This window comes from Heterocephalus glaber, unplaced genomic scaffold (assembly GCF_053883595.1).
Source record: "Heterocephalus glaber isolate CG9 unplaced genomic scaffold, H.glaber_assembly_v1.0 deba00001442, whole genome shotgun sequence".
Lineage (NCBI taxonomy): Eukaryota > Metazoa > Chordata > Mammalia > Rodentia > Bathyergidae > Heterocephalus > Heterocephalus glaber.
In genome coordinates, this window is record NW_028258296.1 from 56,503,856 (window position 1) to 56,529,206 (window position 25,351).

The 25,351-nt window shown below is 49.1% G+C and overlaps 2 protein-coding genes and 1 long non-coding RNA gene across 4 annotated transcripts in view; 2 read left to right on the plus strand and 1 right to left on the minus strand.

Annotated features, from left to right (window-relative positions):
• Vps45 (vacuolar protein sorting 45 homolog) overlaps positions 1-5,165 on the plus strand; it is a 67,083-nt gene extending 61,918 nt beyond the window's left edge. Inside the window, exon 15 of the mRNA XM_004853951.3 lies at positions 4,550-5,165. Within this exon, the coding sequence (XP_004854008.1) occupies positions 4,550-4,637 (88 nt within the window). The 3' untranslated portion in view covers positions 4,638-5,165. The remainder of the gene's footprint in view (positions 1-4,549) is intronic.
• LOC110351014 (uncharacterized) overlaps positions 1-25,351 on the minus strand; it is an 81,884-nt gene that overhangs the window by 4,266 nt on the left and 52,267 nt on the right. The gene's annotated exons all lie outside the window — the stretch shown is intronic.
• Plekho1 (pleckstrin homology domain containing O1) lies at positions 9,369-18,709 on the plus strand. 2 transcript variants are annotated; one of them, XM_004853952.4, is made up of 6 exons: positions 9,495-9,657; positions 10,128-10,274; positions 13,692-13,832; positions 14,579-14,683; positions 15,027-15,128; positions 16,335-18,709. In XM_004853952.4, exons 1-6 carry the CDS (start codon positions 9,631-9,633, stop codon positions 17,037-17,039), a joined length of 1,227 nt encoding a protein of 408 aa, XP_004854009.1. In that variant the 5' UTR covers positions 9,495-9,630; the 3' UTR covers positions 17,040-18,709. The 2 variants fall into 2 exon arrangements, with proteins under 2 accessions (XP_021121537.1, XP_004854009.1); XM_021265878.2 differs by lacking the exon at positions 15,027-15,128 and having other exon boundaries at positions 9,369-9,657; positions 16,335-17,154.

Sequence of the window (25,351 nt, forward strand, 5' to 3'; positions counted from 1 at the left end):
CCATTAAACTCATTGTCTTTTTTTTTTTTTTTTTTTTTGGTACCGGGGATCGAACTTGGGTCCTTGGGCTTGCGAGGCAGGCAGCGGAACCACTGAGCTTAATCCCCAGCCCACATTGTCTTTTTTTTTTTCTTTTCTTTTTGAGAAGGGATTGCTGGAGATTGAACCCAGGGCCTTTATACTGAGCTATGTCCCCAACCTTTTTTTTTTGGTACTGGGGATTGAACTCAGGACTTTGCACTTATGAAGCAGGTGGCAGAACCACTGAGCTAAATCCCCAGCCCTGTCCCCAGCCTTTAAAAAAATTTTTTTTTTTTAATTTTGAGATGGGGTCTGGCTATGTCACTGAATTGCCCAGGCTGGGCTCAAACTTGCAGTCCTCCTGCCTCAGCCTTACGAAGTCCTGGAATTACAGGCATGTGCCATCATGCCCAGTTTACTTTTTGTTGTTTTTGGGGTTTTTGGAGACAGCTCACTATATAATGCAGGCTGGCCTTGAACTCACTGTGTAGCCCAGGTTGGCCTCAAACTTGCTATGATCCTCCTGCCTCAGCCTCCTGAGTGCTAGGACTATAAGTGTGCATCATCAGGCCCCCTATATTTGTTTTCAAAATGACACCCAAAGACATAAAAAGCTACACATATTTATGGGGTACCATGTGCTGTTTCAATACATGTATACATTGTATAATGTTTAAATCAAGGTAAGCATCTGTTTCCTCAAATATTTTTCTTTCCTTATGTTGAAACATTCAAAACCCTTTCTTCTAACTTTCTGAGATGTGCAGTACATTGTTGTAATCTCTCGTCAGCCCACTGTGCAGTAGCACCCCAGAGCTTCTTTGCCTTATCTACAACTTGGTACCATCAGTCAGCTTTTCTTCCCCAGCGCATGTAATTTCTACCTGGATTATGTGAGAAAGAAGGAAGACACATCTGCAACTTAAATACATATGCATCCACATACATGGTTTTGTTATAGTAGACCGCTCTGTTTAGGAACATGGTTTCCAGCTAAATTACTCCAGTAATTTAAATTGTTAATGCTATAAGCGCTGGGCTCACCTTTTCTTTTAGGAGCCCTCACCTGCTCTGCCCGCTCCACACTGAGCCGAAGCCCAGCCCTCTAAGTGTCGCTCTCTAGTCCCTCACCAGAGGCAGTGGGAAGGGCATTTGCTTTGCATTGTGCAACTCAAGACTTTCTGAGGTTGACTTTTTAAAGCAGAGGCTGGGGTTCTGCTGTTTTCTACCACCCTCCTTGGGTCAGTAGAGTGGGAAGAACACCCTTGAAGACAGCACAGTCCGAGAAGAGCAGTTGTGTGAACCTACTCTGCCCGTTGCAGGCGCTCTCTTCACACCATGTCTGCTGCTGGGTTGTGCTTGTGTATCTGCCGCTGACTGGGTGCCCTTAGCTGGACATCCTGACGAATACTCATTCATACCCTAGTTCAATGTCCAGTTCACAGTGGAGGCTCAGTAAACACTGTGAAATTGAATTTAACCGAGTTGAATTGCTTTATGATGCCACAGAAGGGAATCTTGAGTTTGTTTTTTAAGTAAGACTGACTTAAAACAAATCTTTTAGAAATCATTCTTTTGTTTTATAATTAAGCATAGACTAAATTTAGGATATAGCTACCAGTGTTCATTGCCTATAATTTTTAAGCATTCTGTTCAATGACTCATCAAAGTCCCTAAATAGATTTTTTTAAACAAAGCACAATGGCCCTAGGAAACAAAATTAGTCTTGGCAAATGTAGTGTTTTCTCTTTGCAACCAGGAATGTGGGGTCTTGTTGATATACAGAGAAGGATCTTAAGTATAATTTTAGCAAAGTTATTTTTTTTCCTTTATAGCAAAGTTGGAAATGAAGCAAAAATCACCTGATAAAATCCCATAAAGCCTCCCAGCACATTTGTTTCATTCTTACTAGAAGTCACTAATCAAAGTTCTGTTCTGCTATGTTTCTAGAAAGTGGCACTACCTCATTCCCTAACACTGTTTTTTGACCTCCAAATGTTTCCAGTCCAAACGTTTTGGCCAGGCCAGAGATAACTGTATTTCCGTAGAGGAACAAATGAACTTATCTTCTACTCCTTTCACTCTACTTTACATTTTTTTTCTTTTGCAAAGGAGTTTGAAATTTAAATCCTCCAAGCCCCAACTCTTCAGGTCTAAAACTGTAAAACAATGGTAATAATAAGATACCTAGTCATTCATCCAACCCTGTGTTCTGAGCATATCTATAAATACCATCCAAATAACCTATATGTTATAGAGAAGTTTCTCTTGCCAGTTTCCCATTCATTCCACATACCTTTACTGGGTACCTTTGCTAACTCCTAGAGAAACAAGCTGAGCTAAACTTACTCCTAGCCTAAGGAGCCCATGGTATCATTTGGCAACAATAGTCTATCCAGGGAGGTGGATGATCCAGAGCTGAAGTAGCATTGGGCAGAGTGATAACAGTGACGGGAGTGCACAACAGCATGGAGGGGCCTGAGAAAGCTTTGCAGAAAAGTGACTTAATATTTCCCTTAAATATAAACAAGATTTCAGCAGAGAGGAGTAGCCGTACATCTCAGACATGGGACACAGTAGGAGCAAAAGCACACGAATATGGAAGCTCATGGGTGTGTAAAGAGCAGTGAGTGGCCGGGCACGCATGGCACATGGCTGCTCTGTGTGACAGGGAGCCCAACAAGGGAGAGCAGCGAGCACTGTGTGGTGCTGAAGGCACAGACTCTAGAGCCTGGGTTTGAATCCCAGCTAAGCCACTCACTAGCTACTGTGACCTTGGCAGGTGCTTAACTTCTCTATTCCATATTTCTCCCAACATTAAGTCCTAACTGGAAAATAAGCCCAGTTAAGATCATCTGCCAGATGGACATGTTTAGTATGTCTGAGGTAACACATGAGGGACATACTGAATTATAAAATAATATTAATATATCATTCAATATAAATAATATTATTGACATTAACATTTAAATGATAATACAAATTATAATTATTTATAAATACCTAAGCAGGCACCTTTAGATAAAGAGATAAACACCTACGTAAGCAGATGAACTCAAGACTTACTGCTGAGTGACCAGTCGGAGGACAGACACAACGCACAAATAACGTGCACGCTTGATAACAAATGGACGTGGTTGTATCTAACACAAATGTTTGTAATTCAATACGTCGTGTGTTGTAATGGATGTACTTAATATAGTCATGTGAAATAATTTTCTGAATTTTGCTGCCTGCAATTTCTGCCCACTTTTATATGAACTGTCATTCCACAAATAACTGTCATCATTTTTGTCTTCAATTAATGCTTGATTTAATGGAAACTTTATGAGGCCCAGCTTGCAATGAATGGGTCATGACTTGGGTGAAGAATTCCTGGGATAAAATCGCTGATAGCTGTGTTGCCAATGCAATAGAGCAGGCTACAGGGATAAGAAGTGCTCATTTAAGGCGAGACTGGGGCCAGTGGTTCTATTAGAAATGGAGCCGCAAGAAATTCAAGCCAGAAGTCAGGGTTTGGAGAGTTACGATAATGTTCAGAAGATGTCATGACTGTATTTGAATAAATGTAGATTGTTGTACATGAAACAGTAAGACATCCTCTAGGGCTGGGGATTTAGCTCAGTGGTTTCACCGCTTGCTGTGCAAGTGCAAGGACCTGAGTTTGATCCCCAGTACCAAAAAAAAAAAAAAAAAGACATCCTCTGAAAATAAGCCCTATTGTGTCTTTTGGTGCAAAAATTAATATAAGACTGGTCTTATTTTCGGGAAAATATAGTAGCTTTGTTTCTTTTTTTTTTTGGCACCGGGGATCAAACTTGGGTCCTTGCGCTTGCGAGGCAGGCAGCAGAACCACTGAGCTAAATCCCCGGCTCCTGTTTCATTTTTTTAAAGTGAGGATAAGAAGCATGGAAGTCATAGGGCTACATCCATATATATGCATGTACAGGTATGTAAAGCAGTTCTCAGAACAAAGTAAATAACAATGTTTTAGTTATTATCAGGCCACAGTATGAGTGGCTTTTGAACTTTATGTACAGTTTTCTGTAAGCAAAGGAAAGATTTTTAAAGAAGAGACGAGAATATGCAACAGGATAGAAACTGTTTTGGAAGTCATCCTGGCCCACTTTACTGAATAGATAAGGAAGAGACTCCAGGCACAATGCACATGCAGGTTCCCAGGCAATTTCTAGAGCACAGATAAAAGGCACTGGTGTAACATGGCCTTGAGTCAGTATAGAAGCCTTGCCCTTAAAAATCCTGGGCTCCTAACTAGAAATTTTAAACTTAAAAATGAATCCTAACAAATCTTACAAGATGAACCTAGAAAGCACAGGACCCTGGGGAAGAGCACAAAGGGGCTGTCCCAGTCTGGAGGTGTTAGTGCTCAAGGGACACTTCGCCACCCAACTGTCAGACCCTTGCTTCCCGCATACCATTCACCGTATCTTATGTCCTTGAATGTCAGGAACACGAGATTCTATTAGGTGATGCTTTTCCTTTAAGTAACCTTAAATCTCCTTGTCAGTTTCCTCGAGGAAGTGCTGGCCTCGGGACTGCACAGCCGAAGCAAGGAGAGTTCGCAAGCCATATCGAGGTCAGCAAGTCGAAGATGAGCGGGTGATGGAGACTGGGATCGTGGCCCTTCCTGGACCCTCCCCCCAGGCCTTCCCCAGTGACCACAGGGGCTGGACAGGGGCTTGTGCCTGTGGCTGTAACTCATCTCCAGGCAGGCCGCTGGCTCCTGAACTGTTGGCACAGACCATGGCTCCCAGAGATGAGATGAGCATAAGTCTGAGCCATTGCAACCCGCTCCTCTTGTATTTTATCAAGTAAATAGTTATTTCTTTGTGTTTCTGACAGCATAGTCACTTCAGCTGCTGATGGATTCTGTGGGGATCTTACTTGGGAAGGGGGTTATCAGAGCCAAGAGGGGTCTAAAAAAGTAATCATGCCACTCTCCTCCGTGCCCTCTTCCCTGGAGCCCTTTCTTTCCATTAACCACATTCCTGCACAGTGTGTTCCTGAGAACTCACCTTGTTTCTTTAGAGAGCCATCCAAAAATTGTTTGTCCCTACACTGCAATTTCTGTGGCACTAAGAAACCATGTTATGACTACAATAAAAATGCATTCTGTGAATAGACTGGGGTGGTTTGATTTTATTTCTTCAGGGTTCGCAGATGGGAATCCATGAGGTGAGATCTGAGATGACTACACCAAGCACATGAAGGCACTGCTTCCACCCAGAGTATATTTAAAGAGTGCCAAGGCAAATCATCAATTCTGCTGCCAGTTATGCCATTCTCAGAGGCAACAGAAAGTGATGGCCGGGGAATTAGGGCATCTTCAAATCATCATAGCAACAGTACCACAGCACAATCAAATCATCAGCAGTACCACAGCACAATCCCTCCTTGGTTCACTGGAAGGGCGCATGCATGTCTCTGTAACTTTTCTTATATGTTGACATTGTCTAGCAACAGCCAGCCTGGGGTCAATCTGTCATATCTATGTGACATTGGCAATATTAGTCTCTTTGTGGCTCAGCTTCCTCATCTATAAAATGGGATTTTAAGGATTAAATGAAATACATGTGAAGTGCTTAGAACATGGATGCATAGTAATCATTTGATATAATTTGACTACTAGTAGTAAATGAAATGATTCCTGCCTCCAAATTGGGGGTACAGAATAATAATACAAAGTAAATGATTTCTCCTGACCCTCCCACTGCCCTGATCAGCAGTCTAAGAATGAGGGAAGAGCCGAGAGGCTATTCTGTCTCCCTTTTCTGCACTTCCCCCAGCTCTCACAAACACATTCATATGAAGCCTTAAGCTTCCGCCCATATTGCAGCTAAGATCTAAGTTCTTTTCTATTTTCTTTCCCATTGTTGTGGTCCCTTTGGGTAATTATTTTTAATCCTTCGGGGTTTTTTCTAAGTTTTTGAGACAGTTTGTACTTCAGGTGGCAACATTGTATAAATGCAGCATTTTACAATTATTATATAGTCTTTTTTAAAAAATGGAAACCAGGGCCAGGGATTTAGCTCAGTGGTTCCACCGCCTGCCTTGAAAGCGCAAGGTCTCGAGTTTGAGCCCTGGTACCAAAAACAAAAAAAGGAAACCACCTTCCTTCAAGTGGATTACATGTGCTCACATTCCTCTTGATAAAATAATTCTGGAATAAAAAGAATAAAAACAGAGACTTTTCTTATGTTATTTGCTTCCATTGTGCCTACTCAACTAACAGTATCAAGAAATCCACTCAAAACTTGCCATTTCTTTAGTAAGAATCAGACTTGTATTTTTACATATGATTTACAGAGCTGATTCCATTATTATTGGCCCTTCATTTTTTTCCTTTAAAAAACAAATTTAAAGCTGGACTTGGTGGCACACACCTGTAATCCTAGCACTTGGGAGGCTGAGGCAGGAGGATCTCTGAATTTGAGGCCAGCTTGGGCTACATAGTGAGTTCAAGGCCAGCCTGAACGACACAACAAGACCCTGTCTCAAAAAAAAAAGAATGTCTTGTATCATTTTACTAACCCTCTTCCCCATAGGTTGAAACGCCCCAGATAAGACCTCTATGTCTCATTCACAAAGGCCAAGGATATTTCTTCTTAACTGTTTGTGTAACAGTTCTGCCCAGTAAACTGGCAGCAGCAGTTAACAAGTTTTTACCTCCAGTAACTTCCTTCTTTTTCCCATAAGTGGAGTTTCTTATAGAATATGCAGTTGAAGAATGAAACCAATGGCGCAGTGGCATCTTATGCGTGGATGTCGTTAGGGGATTGACCCCATCATGAGTCCCTCAGTATCTCCTCTCCCCTGAAGCCAGGAAGAAGCTTCAGAGTTACTTTTGTGGTTTGGGTGTGTGGTGGTGTCAAGCTTACAGGGAAGATAGTGCTAGAAAAATGTGTAAAGAAACCCAGAAGTGCTTGTTCTGATTTCTCACTTAAGATCGGTCCTTGGAAAAACAGTCTCACATAGATTCAAATTCAGGTGCCTTGAGGTTCACCTGGTGAGAGAAAAATCAGCTCTGAGAAGAGGCCAGGGGAAAAGTGCGGCAAGTACAGGGGCTGAGGTGCGGGACAACGGGAGAAAGGGAAAGGGAGGCAGGGGAGGGCAGCAGGGCCAAGCAGTGCATGGTGCAGGTTAATATCGGGAGAGAGCCAGCCAGAGATTTATGTAACATCTTAAGGAGCAGACAGGCAGAGAAGGTTCCTCAGCCCACATGCATCTGCTCTAGAATCTGAAAATTACTTGGGCGGGTTATTTTTTATGGGTCCTCTGCCTGATGTTTCCCAAAGCGCCAGCTCCTGTCATGTATTGCACAGGGAGCTGAGTACTGTGCACACGGGAGACTCCCATATTGGTTCAATAAGTAAAAGCTACCAGGAAAGGAGGAAGGTGGGGCCAGTCAGGGGTTACTTCTTTCCCCTAAGCCAAATCTACTTAGACTATACTCTTTTGTTTTCCTTCGCAGTGCTGGGGATCAACCCACGCTTTCACACACACTAGGCAAGTGCTCTACCCCTGAGGCACAGCCCCAACCCCATTTAAGTGTTAAATCCAAAACCATTCCTACCTAGTTCTCACATTGGTATGTTTTGATTACTTATTTATGAAAATATCCTTGATTTTTCTCATTCTTTTTCATGACCTTTTAAATAGGAAGGTAAGAAATAGAGACGGTGAGTAGGAGAGGAGATGGTCTGGGAAATGTGCTGTGTGTGTGTGTGTGTGTGTGTGTGTCTGTGTATGTGTAAAAAGTCTAAACTGGAATCAGAGAGCCTGGATTCTAATCCACTAAGCCAGTAACTTGTGTAAATTTGGACGAGTTGATTTGCCATGCCCCGTTTCATTTCCCAAGTGGGAATATTAATACTTTTTCTATAAGCTTCACAAGGTGGCACTAAAGATTTAAAGAAATGACAGTATTTTGAAAGGATGAAGTTTCGAATTAGTCTCAAGTAGAGGAATTAATTCGGATGGGTGGTGGAAAGAGGTTGAGTCGAGTACTATTGGATTAGGAAGGTGTGCCTGACAGATAGCAGAAAAAGCCCAAACACCCTCCACCCTTGGAAACCACAAACTTAGCCCACACTTCCACCTGAGACAACTCCAGAAAAAGGTTTTCCTTTTCTCCTGCTCCTCCGTAACTGGGGTTTCTATTCATTTGTGATTATTGGGTGCCCACAGTAAGTCAACCAATGGATGTGCTTATTAGCTTGTTATTCTCTCATAAGCTCTGCAGGACAATACTCTTAACATCAAAGAATTTTCACAGATCATCTCATATATCACCCTGACTTTCCTTGTTGATGGAAATGGCAGCTCATCTCTCACCATTTATTATGTGGAGGACGGAAGCTTAAAGAGCTTCAGTGATTTGACCGAGGCCACTGAGGGGCAATGAACCCATTACTCAGAATGGGCTTCCCGGACTCCTCCCCCCCGCCACCCAGGTGAGATGCGTCCTGTGAGCTCTGGGGCGGATCTGGGCCAGAGGGATCGGATCGACAGAGGCTCCCCAGGGCGGGCATGCTCTGGGCGCCCCGCTCTTCCAGCCCCTGGACTCCGGTGTGCAGACAGAATGGGATGTTCACAGGGCAGGGCAGCGAGGAAAGATGCTTGGGAAGTTTAAGCCTCGCCTGCAGCTTCTACTTCAAGCCGGCTGGCATAATGGATCATCGCTTTGGAGACGGTTCTCCTGCCAGCTCTAATACAGGAAAGGGGCGCGTCTGAAACCTCTCAGCCTTTCCCAGTCTCGCTTGTCTCCCAGTGAAATGGAGATCCTAACATCCACCTGACACTTAGGGTTGTTCTCCTGCGGCTCAAGGCCTGAGGCTTTGTAAACTGGAAGGGACAGAGGGGACAGTAACTTCTCTCCCACTCCATCCCCAACAGCACACTCTTGGAAGCACGAAACTTTTCCCCAACATCTGACCTGCCCAGGCTCCTCCATCACCCAGGCAGGGATCGTGAACTCGCGGTGCCCGCGCTCGGCGACGCGCCCTTCCGGCTCGCGCCACGGTTTTTGTTTCGGGTTTGGGTGGGAGATGGTCTCGATCCCGGTTGTTTCCGGTCCTCCCCGATCGCTCCCGGTTATCCGCTTGGCGGGTCCGGTTATCCTCTCCTGGGCCGTCGGGTCCGGGCCGGGGTCGCGGCGGGGCGCCGGTCCGTCTCCCCACCCTCCGCGAGTCAGAAACAAAGGCGGGGGGGCGGCGGGCGCACCGGCGGCGGCTCTGCGATTCGCCCTTCTCCTGCCGAACTCGCAACGTCAGCGGCCCGCGATGGAGCCGTTGGGCGCGGGCCGCCGGGGAGCGGGCGGGCGGCGGGGGCGCGCGCGGGGCCCGGGCGGCGTGGGCGCCGGGACGGAGGGCGCCGAGGGGCGGGGAGCGGGCGGGCGTGTGTGCGAGCGAGTGCGAGGGAGGCCGGCCCTAGTGTAACCCGAGCTACAAAGAGGGGGAGCGTCCGGGCGGAGGAGGGCGGAGCGGCGGCGGTGCCGGGGCATCTCCGCCGCCCTCCCGCGGGGAAGGAGCCCGGGACCCGGCCTCGGCCCCCACGCGGGGCCGCCCTGCGCCCGCGCCCGCCGGAGCCATGAAGAAGAACAACCCCTCCAAGAGGGTGAGTGCCCGGCCGCCGCCGACTCGAGCGCCGTGACCCCGGCCCGGCCCGGCCCCGTCCCCGCGGCCGCCCCGCGCCCGGGCTTTTGTTTGTTTACTCGCGCCGGGGGCTTGAACTTGGCTCAGCCTCGCCCGGCCCGGGCTCTGCGCGGCAGCCCGCACCGCGCTTTTCGGCGGCGGCGCGAGGAGACAATGAGAAATAAAATAAAATCCACGCCGTCGGCCCGGCGTGCGGGAGAGGCCGGAGCGCCGTGGGCGCCGGCCGCGCTCCGAGCCCACCGGCCCTGTCCCCCTCGGCTTCGGGGACTTGGGGTCGCGAGGGAGCGCGCGGAGCTGCTGCGAGCGCCAGCCTCCCGCGGAGTGGGGGCCACCTGGGCTTCCCGGCCACGGGGCGCCGCGGGATGGGGGGGGGACGGGTAGAGCGATCTGTAACCACCTCACTGTCTGGTTGTCCCCTCGCCCCCGGCACAGGGGCTGCAGGACGGAAACCATCAGTCCGCACCGCCAGAGAAGGTCGGCTGGGTCCGGAAATTCTGCGGGAAGGGGATTTTCAGGGAGATTTGGAAAAACCGCTATGTAGTGCTGAAAGGAGACCAGCTCTACATCTCTGAGAAGGAGGTAGGCGCCCTTTGCCGCCAATTATTCCTGTTTCCTGCGTTCCCCACTTTGTCTCCACGGGGGACGTCTACAGCAGGTCTCCCTTTAAATCAATTTTGAGTCCGCACCCCATCCTACTCCGCGGAGCAAGGTCGCTCTTCCGTGAGAGAACATGGGCGAGAATTAGAAGTTGAGTTTGCTTTCTTATTTCATGTTTTTTCTTTGCAAATACCTCTATGACAACAATGATAGTCATCTCCCAACATGTCCCAGAAGTCCCAAGTGTCCCCTGCTGTCTCCTACCCTATCCTGGCATCCTGAAATACAGGATTTTTGTCTTTTGTTGTTGCTGCTAAAACAGCTGTTCAGCTCTTCCCTCACCCTTTCCTGCATCCCCACCGCACCCCAGCCAGCCTCTCCTTTCCTGTCTGTGGCCCGAGGTGCTGGTCCTGCCAGTAGCACACAGCCCAGGCTCAGTCTTGTGACCTTGGTAGAATATCTGTGAGTGCCAAACAGTTATTTCTGTGGAAGCCAATGTCCCTAACTAGTATGCTCTCTGTTCCACTCCACTTAAAAAAAAAAAAAATAGATAAGGTCCTCATATTCTAACTCCTTCCCACCCACCCGTATTTATATCAGAGGGGAGAAAATGGAGTTACAAGCCGCTGATGTCCCTGCATCGCTGTGGCTCTGTAGTTAAACACGAAAGTCACAGGCCACTTTTGACTTTGTAACTGTGCCTTGTGTTCTCTCTGGGATGGCCTCTCCTCCCTGTCTGTGTTCCCTTGCCCAGGGCTAACTGAAAGTCCTGCCTGAGTGCTAACCACTTCTGCTTTTGGCAGTAGACAGTCTATTCAGTAGATTATATTTAGGTAAATAAATCCTTTTATGGTATTGAAACCGACTGCAGCCCAAGAGGACACACTCATCTGAAAACAGAACGGGCCAAGGCAACTAGGGAAGAGCCAGGCTGTGCCAGGGCTAAATCGACCCCCCTGCAGGGTATCTAAACCTAGCTGTTCCTACCACAAGTCAGGAACCTGCTGAGGGAAATCCTGAGGGGTGAGGTGAGAGAAGCCTGCCCGGGTGATTGAATAGTAAGGGTCACCTCCGTTCAGTCACAAGTTCTGCAGAAAGTTCTCACCAGTTTTCTGGCTTTGTAGTTTAAAAAAAAAAAGAGCAAGTGTCAAAGTGTACCTTCTGCTTTCCCAGACTTCATAATGGCAGGAAACTTGTGTGAGCAATCAGGGAGAATTTCCTACACGTCAAAGAGGAAACTAGAGAACAGTGAAAGGGTAAAAGAAACAGGACATTTTTTCTCTTGTTTGTATTTGTCCAAAGAGCAGAGTCTCAGGTCAAAAGAACTGGATTGCGCCTTGTGAGTGGAAGAGCCACTCGTCCAGAGCTAGGGAAGGATGGGGTGACCTCAGCCTGGTGTCCTGTGAGTCAGGAGCATCTGACTGGCCTGGGGCCCGCTGCCCCCTGCCGGGAAAGGCATTGGAAAAGAAGGAATAGTATACTGAGTTACTGTCCCTTCCTGCCAGCTTTCCTGCCGCAGCAAGCCTACCTTAAGGGTGACACTGACAGAGGACTCCAGGCTTTACTCTGCCCATTTCCCAAAAGCTCCAGAACCAATCGATTCAAGATTTTAAGATTTTTTAAAAGTATAATGTAATATTTGTAATTGACATGTTAGTGCAAATACAAAATATCCATATCCTCACTCTCACAGTTTACACCAATCTTGTCGTCGCTACTTCTACTTGGAGCGATGAAATCTACAGCTACCTCCACCGTAGAATTCCTTCCCTGTGTTTATCATAAAACATTTTTCTGATTCCTGGGCCAAAGGCCACCCTTTTCCAGAGAGGACTGGGGCACCTTTTCTCGGCACTGACAGATAGCAGCAGAAGCTGGATCCCAGGGAGACCCCAGGGCAGAGGAAGCTGGGTTCCGGGCAGCTTTTAGCAAGCACAGGCATTATCTCTGTTGGGCCATGAAGAATCAGGAGAAAGAAGGGAGAATTCGAGAGCTGAGTGATTATAAATGAGACTGGGAATTAGATTGTAGGGAACAGAATACAGAGGAGAGCAGGGCTCCTCGGGGGTGCCCATCCTTTCGGGGCCCTGGAGCTGTCCTGTTGTCTCGCCCTGTCTTCTACCCCTGCAGTTCCAAGGGTTGGGCTCTGTCAGTGTCTCTGTCCCAGAGCTCCTTATCAGCCATGTCCAAGCCAGAGTAACTCCCTTCCCTTCCCTTCCCAGTCCCTCAGGAAAATGGAACACGTTGCTCTCTTCCCCTGGCTACACACACACACACACACACACACACACACACACACACACCCAGCACTTTCCTCTCCGAGGCTCCTGGCCTCTGCTGATAGTCTAACCCCAGGAGAGGTGGGAGAGGGGGGATGATGCATCCTCCTACATCCTGGCTCTGGGTTTCTGGGAATTGTTCTTGGATGGCCCTTGTAGCACCTTGTCCCACTTGCATCCGTGATCCTTCAGAGCCTCTGGTTGCTTCCCAGTCCGAAGCCAGGGAACAAAGCCTTCCCTAAACAAACAGCAGAGGTAGACGATGGGTTGTCACTCACCTCACAGAAGCCGTGATCATCTGTCCTGTCTTCAGCCCCCTGGGTCCAACAACAGTTTAGAAGGATAGGCAGACACAAGACTTTAAGTGGGCTGTGGAAAGGAAGAGGCTACTTCCCCACTTCGAGGTTGATAAGATCCCCGAGGAAAGACGAGGGGACACACGCGCACACACACATGCATGCTTCCTGTGCCCAGGGCTTGGGAAGCCAGGGCTCCTTTGGAAAACAGTTCCAGTCCGGGAGGGTAGATTCCCCAAGGAAAACCTGGGGCTACTTTTACATATTTTTTAAGTTTTTACCAGATAAGTGCTAGCTGCTCTGCCTGGATGAGTCTCTTTACAGTAGTAAATACCGTACTGGAATCAGAGGAGAGTACAGGGAGTGAACAAAACCAGTGAGGCCGGAGACAGCCTTTCATTCCCTGCAGACTGACCAGCTTCATCTGGATCATCAAGCAGCACTCAGATCCTCCTTGGTTGGGAATGATTGGATTTCCCTGTTCTCCATGCCCTTTTCAGGACATGAGGATTGTAAGGACTTGTGAGTCTTGTCCTTGAGGAACAGAGTAGGGATCATGGGTAAAGAGGGGCTCTGTAGATGGTGGGTTGGTTGAGGAGAATTGAGCAAGGGGTTTAAACAGAAATCCACCTAAGGACTCAGGACTAGGAGGCTCCCCAGCCCCACACCCCGCTCTCAGTCCTCTGTAGGCCTCGGGCAGGATGGCCCTTTCCTGTCATCCCTCCCTCAGGCTGCTGCTGGTTCCGGAGACTTCTAAACTAACATTAGGGGAGGAGGGGCTAACTAATTTTATCTTCCTTACCTCACCCCTAAACCTCCCCTAGGTGAAAGATGAGAAAAATATTCAAGAAGTGTTTGACCTGAGTGACTATGAGAAGTGTGAAGAGCTCCGAAAATCCAAGAGCAGAAGCAAGAAAAATCATAGCAAGTTTACTCTTACCCACTCCAAGCAGCCGGGTAACACGGTAGGTTTTTCCTGCCACCCTGGCCATGGGAATATGGCAGTCAGAGGGGCCTGGGAAGCGTCCCCTCCAGGTTCTTCCCTCAGCACTCTTGTCTCAGAGGCCCCAAATTGCTTGCTGTCCTGTTGGCTTTTGTTATTTAACCAATGACTATTGTGGCCATTTCCTTCCTTCCAGGCAGGACAGGCCTTCACTGTCTCTCTTCTCCTTCCAGATCTATCTCTCTTTCTCTCTCCCTCTCTCTCTCCCTCTCCCCCCCCCGTCTGTCTCTCTCTCTCTCTCTCTCTCTCTCTCTCTCTCTCTCTCTCTCTCTCTCTCTCTCTCTCTCTGTCTGTCACACACACACCCCTGTGTGCACAGTATATCTCTTGGGAGAAAAGTCACTATCTGTGCCCTGGTAGGTGATTAAACTTCTGAGTCTGACTCCTTTTGTCTGAGAGAACCTGGGGAAGCCGTTCCTGTCACATCCTGTTTCCTCAAACATTTAAAGATCCTTAATACCTGTCCTTTATCAAACCTCCTCTAATATCCAGTGCCCTTCTTAGCTCTTGCTTGGTCATTTCTAAAACAAGCTCTGAACTATGGCATTTTGCAGAAATAGAGACTGAGTTCCCTTCAGTTGTAGATGAATCTGCCTCCTGCCAGGAGCTGGATCTAGGAGAATGAGATTATAATTTCTTATTTCTTCACTATCAAGGTGAGCCAACAGCTCTAAAACCCTGGCTGAAACGAGAATCTTCCCCTCACAGGCACCCAACCTGATCTTCCTGGCAGTGAGTCCAGAAGAGAAGGAGTCGTGGATCAACGCCCTCAACTCCGCCATCACCCGAGCAAAGAACCGCATCTTGGATGAGGTCAGAGGACTTGGGGGGAGGGGGGCAGTGGGGCAGAGGAAGCAACTGCAACTTAACAAAGAGGGGTAGTTTAGGGGGCCTATTATTTGCTCCCCCATCAGATCTACTTCTTCCCCCTCCTGAAAGCCCTCTTCTTCCACCTTCAAGTCTTCTGCCGTGTCCTCCTCCCTCACCTCATGACACACAAGCCAGCTGGGGCCTTCATGTGCAGGAAATCCTTTCCCGTGGCGTTGGCAGAAAAGCAGTTCATGGGCTGGCTGTATTTCCCTGTCCAGGCCTTGGGGGATGCTGGGTTGGGACAGGGCCCTCGACAGCATCCATGACATACAGTGCATCTCTTCAGGTCACCGTTGAGGAGGACAGCTATCTCGCACACCCCACAAGAGACAGGGCAAAAATCCAGCACTCCCGCCGCCCCCCAACTCGGGGACACCTCATGGCTGTGGTACGTAGGACTACAAGAAAGCAGACACTGACAGGGGCCCATTCTGTGTCAGTCCTTATGAGGGGCCTTTGTGGGGGCCTCTTGGACCAAGATCAGAGGCTGAGGAGGTCCCCACCACCCAGTCTGCATTTTTATTAGATTTCTGTAGAGCAAAAATATTTATTCAGCACTACCATGAGCTCTCTTGTCACTGCCATCAGAAATTTTAGTGGGGAAAATGAGATACACCCCAGGGAAAGTGAAAAGAAGAATCTGTACAAGACGACAGGAGCCACTGTTTTGTGGTAGCGGCTGTCCTGACAGGCGGCAGCACTAAGCGCTAAGCACCAGTCCACAGTCAACTTTGATCCAAAGTAAGTGTCTCTGGCGCTCATCTGAGCTCTCCAGGGAGAGTCCCAGAGGTGCCAAGGAAAGAAGTAGGCCCTGCGGTGGACAGAGTCTGAGCTGGGGCCTGAGCTGCAATGGGGCAGTGCGCGCGCCAAGCCTGAGCGGTTGCTGTGAGGCGTGATTGTAGCCAATAACTACATACAGAATAGCGAGCCCCTTTTTCATTAGCGCTTTCAGTGATAACAGCCAGCCGCAGCACGTGTGCCACAGGTTCACCACCGTGAATTGGACTATTCTGGATGTTTAGAATAAGGCAAGGGGTTCACATAGCAGAGGGGGCCGAGGAAGCAGATGGCGGGACAGCACCTGTGCTGTGTGGCGCACCCTGAGTGTGCCAGGTCCTACAGGAGACTTCAGTCCCCATACAGAGGAAATGGATGCTCCTCAGGAAGTTTGCAGCCAGGGGGAGAGTATGGGAAACAAGCGGGAGAAATTAAATCATAGAAAAATGGAAAGAAAGAAGGGGAGGAGAGCCAGGGCATGGTGACACACACCTGTAATCCCTGCACTGAGAAGGCTGAGGCAGGAGGATCATCTTGAGTTTGAAGCCAGCCTGGGCTGCATAATGACTTGAAGGCCAGCCTGAACTACATAGCCAGACCCCATCTCAAAAAAAAAGAAAAAGAAAAAAAGGAGAGGTTTAAGTCACCATCAAAGGAATAAAAACCAGTAAACAACATAGAAGGGCCCAGTCAAGAGTGTTTAGAGAAGGCAGACCGAGCAGGAAAATGACCACAACCTGCATCTCCCTTTAGGCCGTTGCTCCTGAAGTGTCTACTGGTGAGTTCACCCCCTTCATTCCCACCCTGTCCTTCCCAGGCTTCCACCTCTACCTCGGATGGGATGCTGACCTTGGACCTGATCCAAGAAGAGGACCCTTCCCCTGAGGAGTCTACTTCCTGTGCGGAGAGCTTCCGGGTGGACCTGGACAAATCTGTGGCCCAGCTGGCAGGCTGTCGGCGGAGAGCAGACTCGGACCGCATCCAGCCTTCCTCAGAGCGGGCCAGCAGCCTTCCCCGGCCTTGGGAAAAGCCCAACAAGGGGGCCACCTACACCCCCCAGGCCCCCAAGAAGTTGACGCCCACAGAGAAAGGCCGCTGTGCCTCCCTGGAGGAGATCCTGTCTCAGCGGGACACGGCCCCTGCCCGCATCCTCCAGCTGCGGGCTGAGGAGTCTCCAGCCCCCGGCCCACCCCACCCAGGGCAGCTGTCCCGCATCCAGGACCTGGTAGCAAAGAAACTGGAGAAGACTCAGGAGCTGCTGGCAGAGGTTCAGGGACTGGGAGATGGCAAGCGGAAGGCCAAGGACCCCCCTCGGTCTCCTCCTGAGTCTGAGTCAGAGCAGCTGCTGCTGGAGACAGAGCGGCTGCTGGGAGAGGCCTCATCGAACTGGAGCCAGGCAAAGCGGGTGCTGCAGGAAGTCAGGGAGCTGAGGGACCTGTACAGACAGATGGACCTGCAGACATCGGACTCCCACCTCAGACAGACCACCCAGCACAGTCAGTACCGGAAGAGCTTGATGTGAAGGAAGACTCGTCGGGAACTTGGTGGGGGCGGACAGACTCTTATCTCCAAGTGTTTGCAGGATAAAGCTTTTTTATTTACCTCAATCAAAAAAAAAAAAAACCCACAAACACAAACTCATTGCTCTTGCTGGTGCCTGACCCCTACCACTCTGCTCTGCCCCTACCCTCTCTCCTTACTTAGCCCCCCACCACTTTTGAGGAAAGGTGACCCCGATAGCAGGAATAAGGAGAGAGAGAAGGGTCGCACAGGCAACCCGCTCGCTTGCCAGACACTGCCTGCCTCGCGGGCCTGTGGCTGATGGACAGAGGCACACACAGGCTTCTAAATCCATGGGGGCTGGGGAGAGCAGGTTTTCTCGTATGTCCCATTCCACACTTTCAATCTGAGGGTGAAATTTCAGCTGCCCAACTCTAGTTCTGGGGATGTGGAGGCCAAGGCCACCTGTCCATGCCATAGGAGAAGTGAAATTTACCCCAGCCCTGCAGAGGATGTGTGGAATTAAACTCTCAGTCTCTCAAGATTGAGCTGCCTTGGGCTGGGGCCAAGCAGGGCTCAGTGGTAGAGCAGTTGTCCAGCACGGTGAGGACCTGGGTTCCATCCCCATACTGCAAAAAAGGAGTGGGGGGTTACTGGCGGGATTGGGCTGCCCTTCCCTACAGAGATACTGCCTCCACTGGATGGACTAGCTTGGTCATTTGACTAGGAGGCCTGGCACAGGGGAACTGGGAACTGCTGACCCCATGGAAGAACTGAATTAAGAATGAAACTGATTTGTGATACAAGCTGAGTAGGATGAAGAGGGAAACCAAACCTATGTCTGGGTTCCTCTTTCAGCCAGGCAAGGGTTTCCTATAGTCTCCCCCTCCTCCTGCAGACCCAGTGCCGAGCAGCTCAGCTCAGAGGACCCTGCTCGAGTACCAGCCTGCAGCTGCTGGGCTTCCTTACATGCTTGTCCACAGTAGGATCCACAACTCAATTTATTTTATTTGCTGCTTTTCTCTGAAGTGTCTGAAATCAGGTGTAATAACAGTGATAAGTTCCACAGGGGAGTTGTGAACATACAAATTATGTTTGGAAAGAAGGGGACAGAAAGCCTCATGAATCAAGTGAATGAGGGGCTAGAAAACCCTTGAAAAGCTTCTTGATCCTTCTCCCTAAATTTCTCACCCCCAAGAGCTGAGTCCTAGAACTTCAGCGGCTGTGAGTGGGGAGGAGAGAGAGGAAATGGAGACAAGTTCCTTGTAGAACTTGGCCGTGAGGCTGCCTTGGTGTTAGGGAGCTGGACTACGAGAGAGAGGAAAACGCTATGGGAGAAGCAGAAACCCTTCAGTTCCCCTTCTGCTGCAGCCACCTGAGCAAAGGGGGCCTACATTAAACCAGCCAGGGAAGAGGGACTCGCTCTCTCTCCCCCCGCACTCCCTGTCACGAAGGCTTGTCCTGTATCAGGCCTGTAGTTATGTAGTCTGTTCCCCAAAACAAGCATCCTACTTGAGTCAGGGAAAGTGTGGCGGTGCCACCGTGCTGTCCTGCCCAGGGTCTCCTTAGGGACGACAAGAGGGAACCGAGGTCTGCAGGCTTCCTGTCCTCCAGGTAGGCTCCACTCCCAAACTCAGCCTGTGCTACAAATATTGAAAGTCTGAGTTAAAATTACACTTTCTTATAAATCTCCATCTTTGAATTTTATTTTACCACCATTTTGCCTTCTCTCGCTTTTTCTTCCTTGTCACGCCCACATAATGAAAAAAGACAAAAGCAAGAGTGACATGTGTGTCCCAATATGCCAGTCATCGGTGGCTCCCAGGAGAGCCGTGCAGTGGTGGGAGACACTGGTGAAGAGAACAGCAGGTGAGGGGAGGAAGAAAAGGAAGTCGGACCTCGGGAGACCCTGGCCGCTGGCTCCTGGGGTTTTCCAACAGCTTCAGCTCTGCAGTAACTGCTGGAGCACCCATGCCACACGGTGGTGAAGTGAGTCCAGCTTTGAGCCCAAACATGGATTTGAGTTCCGACTCTGCCACCTTTTGGTTCTAAGGCCCTCGGTAAGCCAAGGCTTTCCGGGTGTCTGTTTCCTCCTGGGGTTTAAACACGAGCTACTGAATGGGATGGAGGCAGTGTGTGGGAAAAGCCTGTCGGTCAACACGTGGTGGCTGAGGCTCCTCTGATTAGCACAGCTCAGCAGGCCGGGACTGTGAGCTCAGATGGCCAGAGCACCCTGTGAACGAGGGCTAGGGTACAGGTTTCCTCACTGTCACTCTGTTCGAGGCCGTGCACTTGATCAGGCCACAGGCTGGGCCCCACACCTCTCTTCCAAAGAGAAACAGTGCCAAGGGCCAGAGATTTAGCTCAGTGGTTCCGCTGCCTGCCCTGCAAGCACAGGGACCCAAGTTTGATCCCTGGTACCAAAAAAAAAAAGAGAGAGAGACAGTGCCAGGTGCCCAGCTAACGGCGAGGGCTGTAAGGGGGAAGCACAGTCCCTGGGCTTCAGAGCAGAGCTCAGCACAAAGCCAGGGTTGCACTAGAAAGATCATTTATGGTGGCGGCCAACCAGCAAGATGAGGATGCCGCTTCCGTCCCTGGCTCTGTTTCTGGGGAGTGGACGGAGGGAGCCGCGGGTGAAATGACAACGCTCAACCCACAGCTGCCTGTGGACACTTTCTCAAGATGTTCCTATTCTTACTCTTTTCTTCCTTCCCATTAACTTTGTTATGTTATTCTTGCCCAAATGAACTGGAAAAGGGAAGCTTCTCTGGGAGGCTCTGAGGTGGGGAGGGGGAAATTGAGGACAGAGTGGAAATGGGGTGAGGGAAGAGGCATGTGCAGAACCAAGTCCTCTTTCATATTTCAAGGGCATTTCCTTAGCTTCTCCTGTTCCTGCCCATTAAATTGTTCAGGAGGGACTGGGGCATCAGTAAGGGCACAGGGCTGCTCTTCCTGCACTAGGAAGAATGTCTGAGGTGTTGGCCAGGAAAGCTGATGAGTTAATTTGCATGCAGTTTCCACAGCATAGTTGTCGGTTGTCTAGGGTGAGAAGAATGGAGTGGGGAGCACAAGTGTCTCTAACCCCCGCTCCTGCCCCCACAGACCGAGCCACACTAAGCCTGACCCTAGGGAACCACTTGTCCCCTTCCCCACCCACTCTCCCAGCCCCTCTGCCAACAGCACATTTAGCTCCTTCTCCCCCAGAAACTGGTCCCAAAGACTCTCTCCGCTGTCTAAAGCTCACAGACCTAGCCCCTTCTGCAACCCTGGGAGCCGGGCTCTGGCGTCCTCCCCCTTCTCCCTGCCTCCCTGAGCCGGGTTCATTTCTGTTTCTGCTTCCCTCCTACCTCCCGGTCTCCCAACAACAGTAGCCAATCCCCAGCCCGCTCTAGATCCACACCATATATGGAGAGGTTGGCAGGAAACCCAGTAAAAGCAGAAGGAACACACACACACACACACACACACACACACACACACACACACACGCACGAGCGCGCGCGCCCCCACACCAGAGTTGAGTGCCTCTCTGCACGTGATCCTGCTTGTCTGTGTACCACACGAGTCCCACTGTCCTCTGTCCCTAGCTCGCCCCACCCACAGGGAGAGGAATCTGTTTGCTCCTCCCCACCTTTCTTCAGGCCCCGGGAGACCATCGCTCCAACCGTTGCCTCTGACCTAGATTCCCTGCACTAATTACAAGCCTAACAGGGAGTTAACAAACACCCAACTTAGCACAGCTGAGACCCTCGAGGTCAATTAGTGCATCCCGGCTCCACTCCGGAATCGAGAGATGGAGCCAAAAAGTCGATTGGCCTCGGCCCAGCCCCACTGCAACCTAGAGACTGGGAGCGGGGATGGGGAGAAGAATGCAGAAATTAGCGGGGCCGGCTTAAAAATGGGGATCCTGGAGACTTAACCAGTGTGGGGAGCAATGTGTTCAGGATGGGGAGCAACACAGAGTCCCCACTCTTCCTAACTGATTAGAGGCATAGAGGTTGATGCAGCTGCAGAAGTGATAAACACGAGGCAGGTTTCATAGAGACTTCATATGAGCACCGGTAACAGAAAAGGAAGCAGAGCCGGAACTCTGTCCTCTGGGATCTGTGTCCTCGCCTCTGGCGAAATCCCTCCTCTTCTTGGCTTCCAGCTTTGGACAGTTGAGGTTAGTGCCCATGTCTTTCCTGCTGGTTTGGGATAGCTCAGAAATCACCCCTTTCTTTTGGAAATTCTAGACTCAAGCTCATTCTTGCTTTTCCTTCCTCCAGATATCAACACCATGACAGCACAGTCCTTTCCTGCCAGGTGGCACAGTGAGGTGCTAGAAGAGCTCTCGTCCTGTCCTGGGTGTGTGGACAGTGTCCTACCCCATTCTGATGCTCGTGGCTCTGTGGGGGTCGGAGGGGAAGGAGAGGGCCGGTGGCATGCTTTAAGTACAGGTGAGGGAATGCCTTACAGCCGCCCCAGGAGTCAAATCCTCATCACCCTTCGCATCCACCAGCTCTAGCTGCAGAGGGCAGTTCTGCCAGCACAGCCTCATGCACTCCAGGCTTACACCGTAACCAGGAGGATTCCCATTAACGCCATGTCTAGATGTTGATGTCTCCCAAGTGTATTCCTCCAGCCCGAGCTCCCACCCCCAAGATCAAGGCCCTTACAGCCAAGTACCCATCTGACATCTCTGCCTGCGAGGTCACTAATGGGCATCTTCAACTTACTGTGGTAGGTCATTAAATAACGGTTCTCAATCAGCTCGCCTCACACACTTCTTCAATGTCGGTTTGTGGTTCCTTCTATCTGACGGGCATTGTTGTTTCTCCAACAGCGGCTTGAATCTGAGTTTGTGTTGATTGATAAATAGAACTTGCCACTGTGTAAGTTCCAGAGCTTAAGGATCCTGTAGTTTCCACTCTGTCCTTAAAATTCAGCTGCATATAAGAAGCCTGGGCTAGCATCCTTGATGTGAGACAATGTAGTTTAGAACTGAAAACCACGTGGATCCATCCCAAATCCAAGCATCCAGCAAAACATAGCCGAAGACGTCCTAACTGGCAGGACCAGAAAACCAGCTACCTGGTCACTCCCCAGAATTTGGAGAAATTAAAGAGCTCTCCCCTGCGGCCCCATACCAGGGATCAAACTCAGGACCTTGCGCTTGTCAGGCAGGTGAGGTGCCACTGAGCTACATCTGCAACTGGAGGAATTAATAAACCATTGTTGCCTTAAGTCACTAAGTTCTGCGGTGGTTTGTCACTCAGCAGTGCATACTAAAGCATAAATGGGTTCTTGGAAAGGTGATGCTGCCATAACTAAAGCTTGAAACACTCAGTGTTAACAACAGGACCAGGAGCACACAGAGGCTGCCAGGCAGCAGTTAGCAGAGGAAGCTGCTATTGGAGTTGGGAGGGAGGTTCCCTATGGTTATACATTGGTGGAATAATTTACAAAACGGTAACTTGGAAGACAGAAAATATATACCTAATAAACTTGTTGGAACTTCTCTGTTTGTAAACAAAATTTGAAGGAAAACTAGTAGCCAGGACAGTCTGCAGTTAAAAAAAAAAATAGTAATGTAAGAGTCTGATCTCAGAGGGTACAACCCTGACTAGCAAAAGATTGGGGCATTTGAAAAGTACCTTAGACAAATATGTACAAGGACAATGGAATTGGCTGTCCATTACTAAACTGCTGGAATCATATTAGAAAAATAAGGAAGAGCCAGTCACCAAACAACTGAAGCTGTGTGAAGGCCAGTAAGTTCTTTGCTAGCTTTCAGGGGCCCTTATCTCCCGTGGAAGGAGGGCTATAAAAGATGAAGACCCAGCCTGGTAACAAAGATGCAAAGCTGAAGAACTCACAGTAGCTAGAACCCTTAGCCAAAGTAGATCTAGTGAGCCAGGATCAGGGCTCTGGTTCAGAAAACCTGACACATGGAATGGGGACATCTAGTCCTTTGGTTAGTCAGTGTCACTGAAGATTTCAGATGTCTACATTCCTCTGGACCCTCATGGCCTTCAAAGGCAGCCCACCGATCCCCAGTAAGAGACAGCAGCACTGGCCACCCAGGAAAGATGACAGTCTTTCCTTAGGAGGGAACAGCAGTGCCCTCCAGATCTGGTTCTTTCCCCTCCTGGCTTCCAGAATGATAATTCAGGGTTAGTCACAGCATAATCCTGCCAATACCATGCAGGACCTTAAACACCCACCGGATGGATACCAACAGGAGCCCGGGAGGGGCCCATGATCTAGATTTTGATGATACTAGCATATAAAATTGGGTAAGAAAGAGTTTATATGATGTGATATATACACATATCAAGTCCCAAGATGAATGTGATTATCATGTGTTGCAAACATAGACAATAAATTTTTTTTAAACTTAAAGAAAGCAAATAAAGAATCTCAATGAAAACAGAGAGATGGAGACAGAAAGACAGAGAGGGACTATTAATTAGAGGACACTCTCCTGTCATACAGAATTACTCCAACTACTAGGGTGCTTCTAGAGTCCTAGAAAAAGCAAAATAACACTGAGCAAAGTTTAGTGTCTGACCGTCAGCAATGGAGGAAGGAATTTAAAAGCTTAGAGAAGTAGACATGCTGGAATGGATCTCGTATTTGAGGTCCAGAGACACCATGGGATTACATCACCCTGGAGACAACACCATTCATTCACCAGGGCCATGAGGAGTGCACTCGACAGGGACCCTGGCATCACTCATCCCCGCAGTGGCCTCCTCTGGGGGCTAGGGGTGGAGGTAGGAGAGTTAGTAACTGTGATGGTTCACTGATTGTGTCAAGCTGCGAAAGAGAAAGTCGACCAAATGGGCTCAGCCATTCCACACCCTGGGCGGGAAGACGCACCCTGGGGCGGCTTGTCCCCTGGATGGAATAAAGGGGAAATGAAGGACGGGTCTGCTTCTGAGTCTTTGGAGGCACTCCAGCTCTCACCTTCACCGTGGACGTCATCTCCTGGCTTCCAGCGCACTCTTCAGCTTCTGGTACAGGTCCCTCAGCCTTCCGGCATAGACTCAGCCTTCCAGGGCAAATGCATTGGCCTCCTGATTCGACTCAAGAGGGACACTGCAGTGAGCTCCACACCTGCGATGAGATCCTTCCGTCTCCAGTGTGCAGACAGACCCTCTGCACTCTTCCACATCCGGCTCTGTGGGCGGCCATTGTAAGCCAATCTTGTAAATTCTTATATACTTGTGTTTCTTTTATCTGTTTCTCTAGTAGACATGGACTGATATAGTAATAGAGCAGGGATTATCAATAGCAGTGGAAACAATTGACCCCAGCCCCATAGCCAGGCAAGAGAGGCCAGGTGACAGCAATAGAACCCAGGGAGTCTACTGGGGACAATCATATTAATGATCTACAAAATCAAAAGGCCAGGAAAAGGGCTTGACTTACAGGGAGTGAAGTTGGTTAACAGAAGATGATCCCTCAGGACAAAATAGACAGGCAGCCAACAAAGGCGGTGCTGGATATGGGCAATCAAAAGAATGCAAGAGATGAGCAGGAGGCTGACTACAGTTGTCCCAGAGAAGTCATAAAATCCTGATATAGAGAAATCAGAAGGCTTGTGCACTGTTGGTGAGAATGTAAAATGGTACCACCAAGGTGGAAAACAGTAGGATGCATCCTCAAAAACTTAAAAAGAGAATTCCTCATGATCCAGCAATGTCTCTGGGCACATCTACCAAAGAATTAAAAGCAGGACCTCTAAGAAATACTTGCACAGTTGTGTTCACTGTAGCATTATTCATAAGAGACAAAAGTTGGGAGCAACTCAAGGGTCCATTGATGGAAGAATGGATATTGCTCAGCCTCCTTAAAATAAGCAGTTACATTCTATGATATGGTTGATATTTGAGGATATTATGCTAAGTGAAATAACACCAGTCACAAAAAGACAAATACTGCATGATTCTATTTATATGAGGTATCTGTTGTTGTCAGATTCATAGGAACAGAAAGTGGAATGAATGGTGGTTCCCCGGGGTTGGGCGGGGATAGGGAGTAATATATTAGGCACTGAGTTCCAGCTTTGCAAAATAAAAAGTTCTGGGGCTTAGTTCACAACATTGTGAATATACTGAACACGACTGAACTGTACGTGTGAAGGTTAATATAAGTGTTATGTTTTCTTGCCACAATTAAGATTAAATACATTTTTAAGCACTAAAAATAAAGAATGCTGTGATCCCTTGGCCATTTCCTAAATCGGAGACACTTTCCAAACCTGACATCTATGAAGTGAGAGGATGAGCCACACTCCCAGGAGGAAGGGCTCCCTGCTTCCCAGCGAGAGCACACAGGAACGCACAG

Coding starts and splice junctions, on each gene's coding strand:
- Plekho1 (XM_004853952.4), top strand. CDS start 9,631: ATGAAGAAGAACAACCCCTCCAAGAGG. Junction 9,658..10,127: donor AGAACAACCCCTCCAAGAGG/GTGAGTGCCCGG, acceptor CCCCCGGCACAG/GGGCTGCAGGACGGAAACCA. Junction 15,129..16,334: donor GGGGACACCTCATGGCTGTG/GTACGTAGGACT, acceptor TGTCCTTCCCAG/GCTTCCACCTCTACCTCGGA.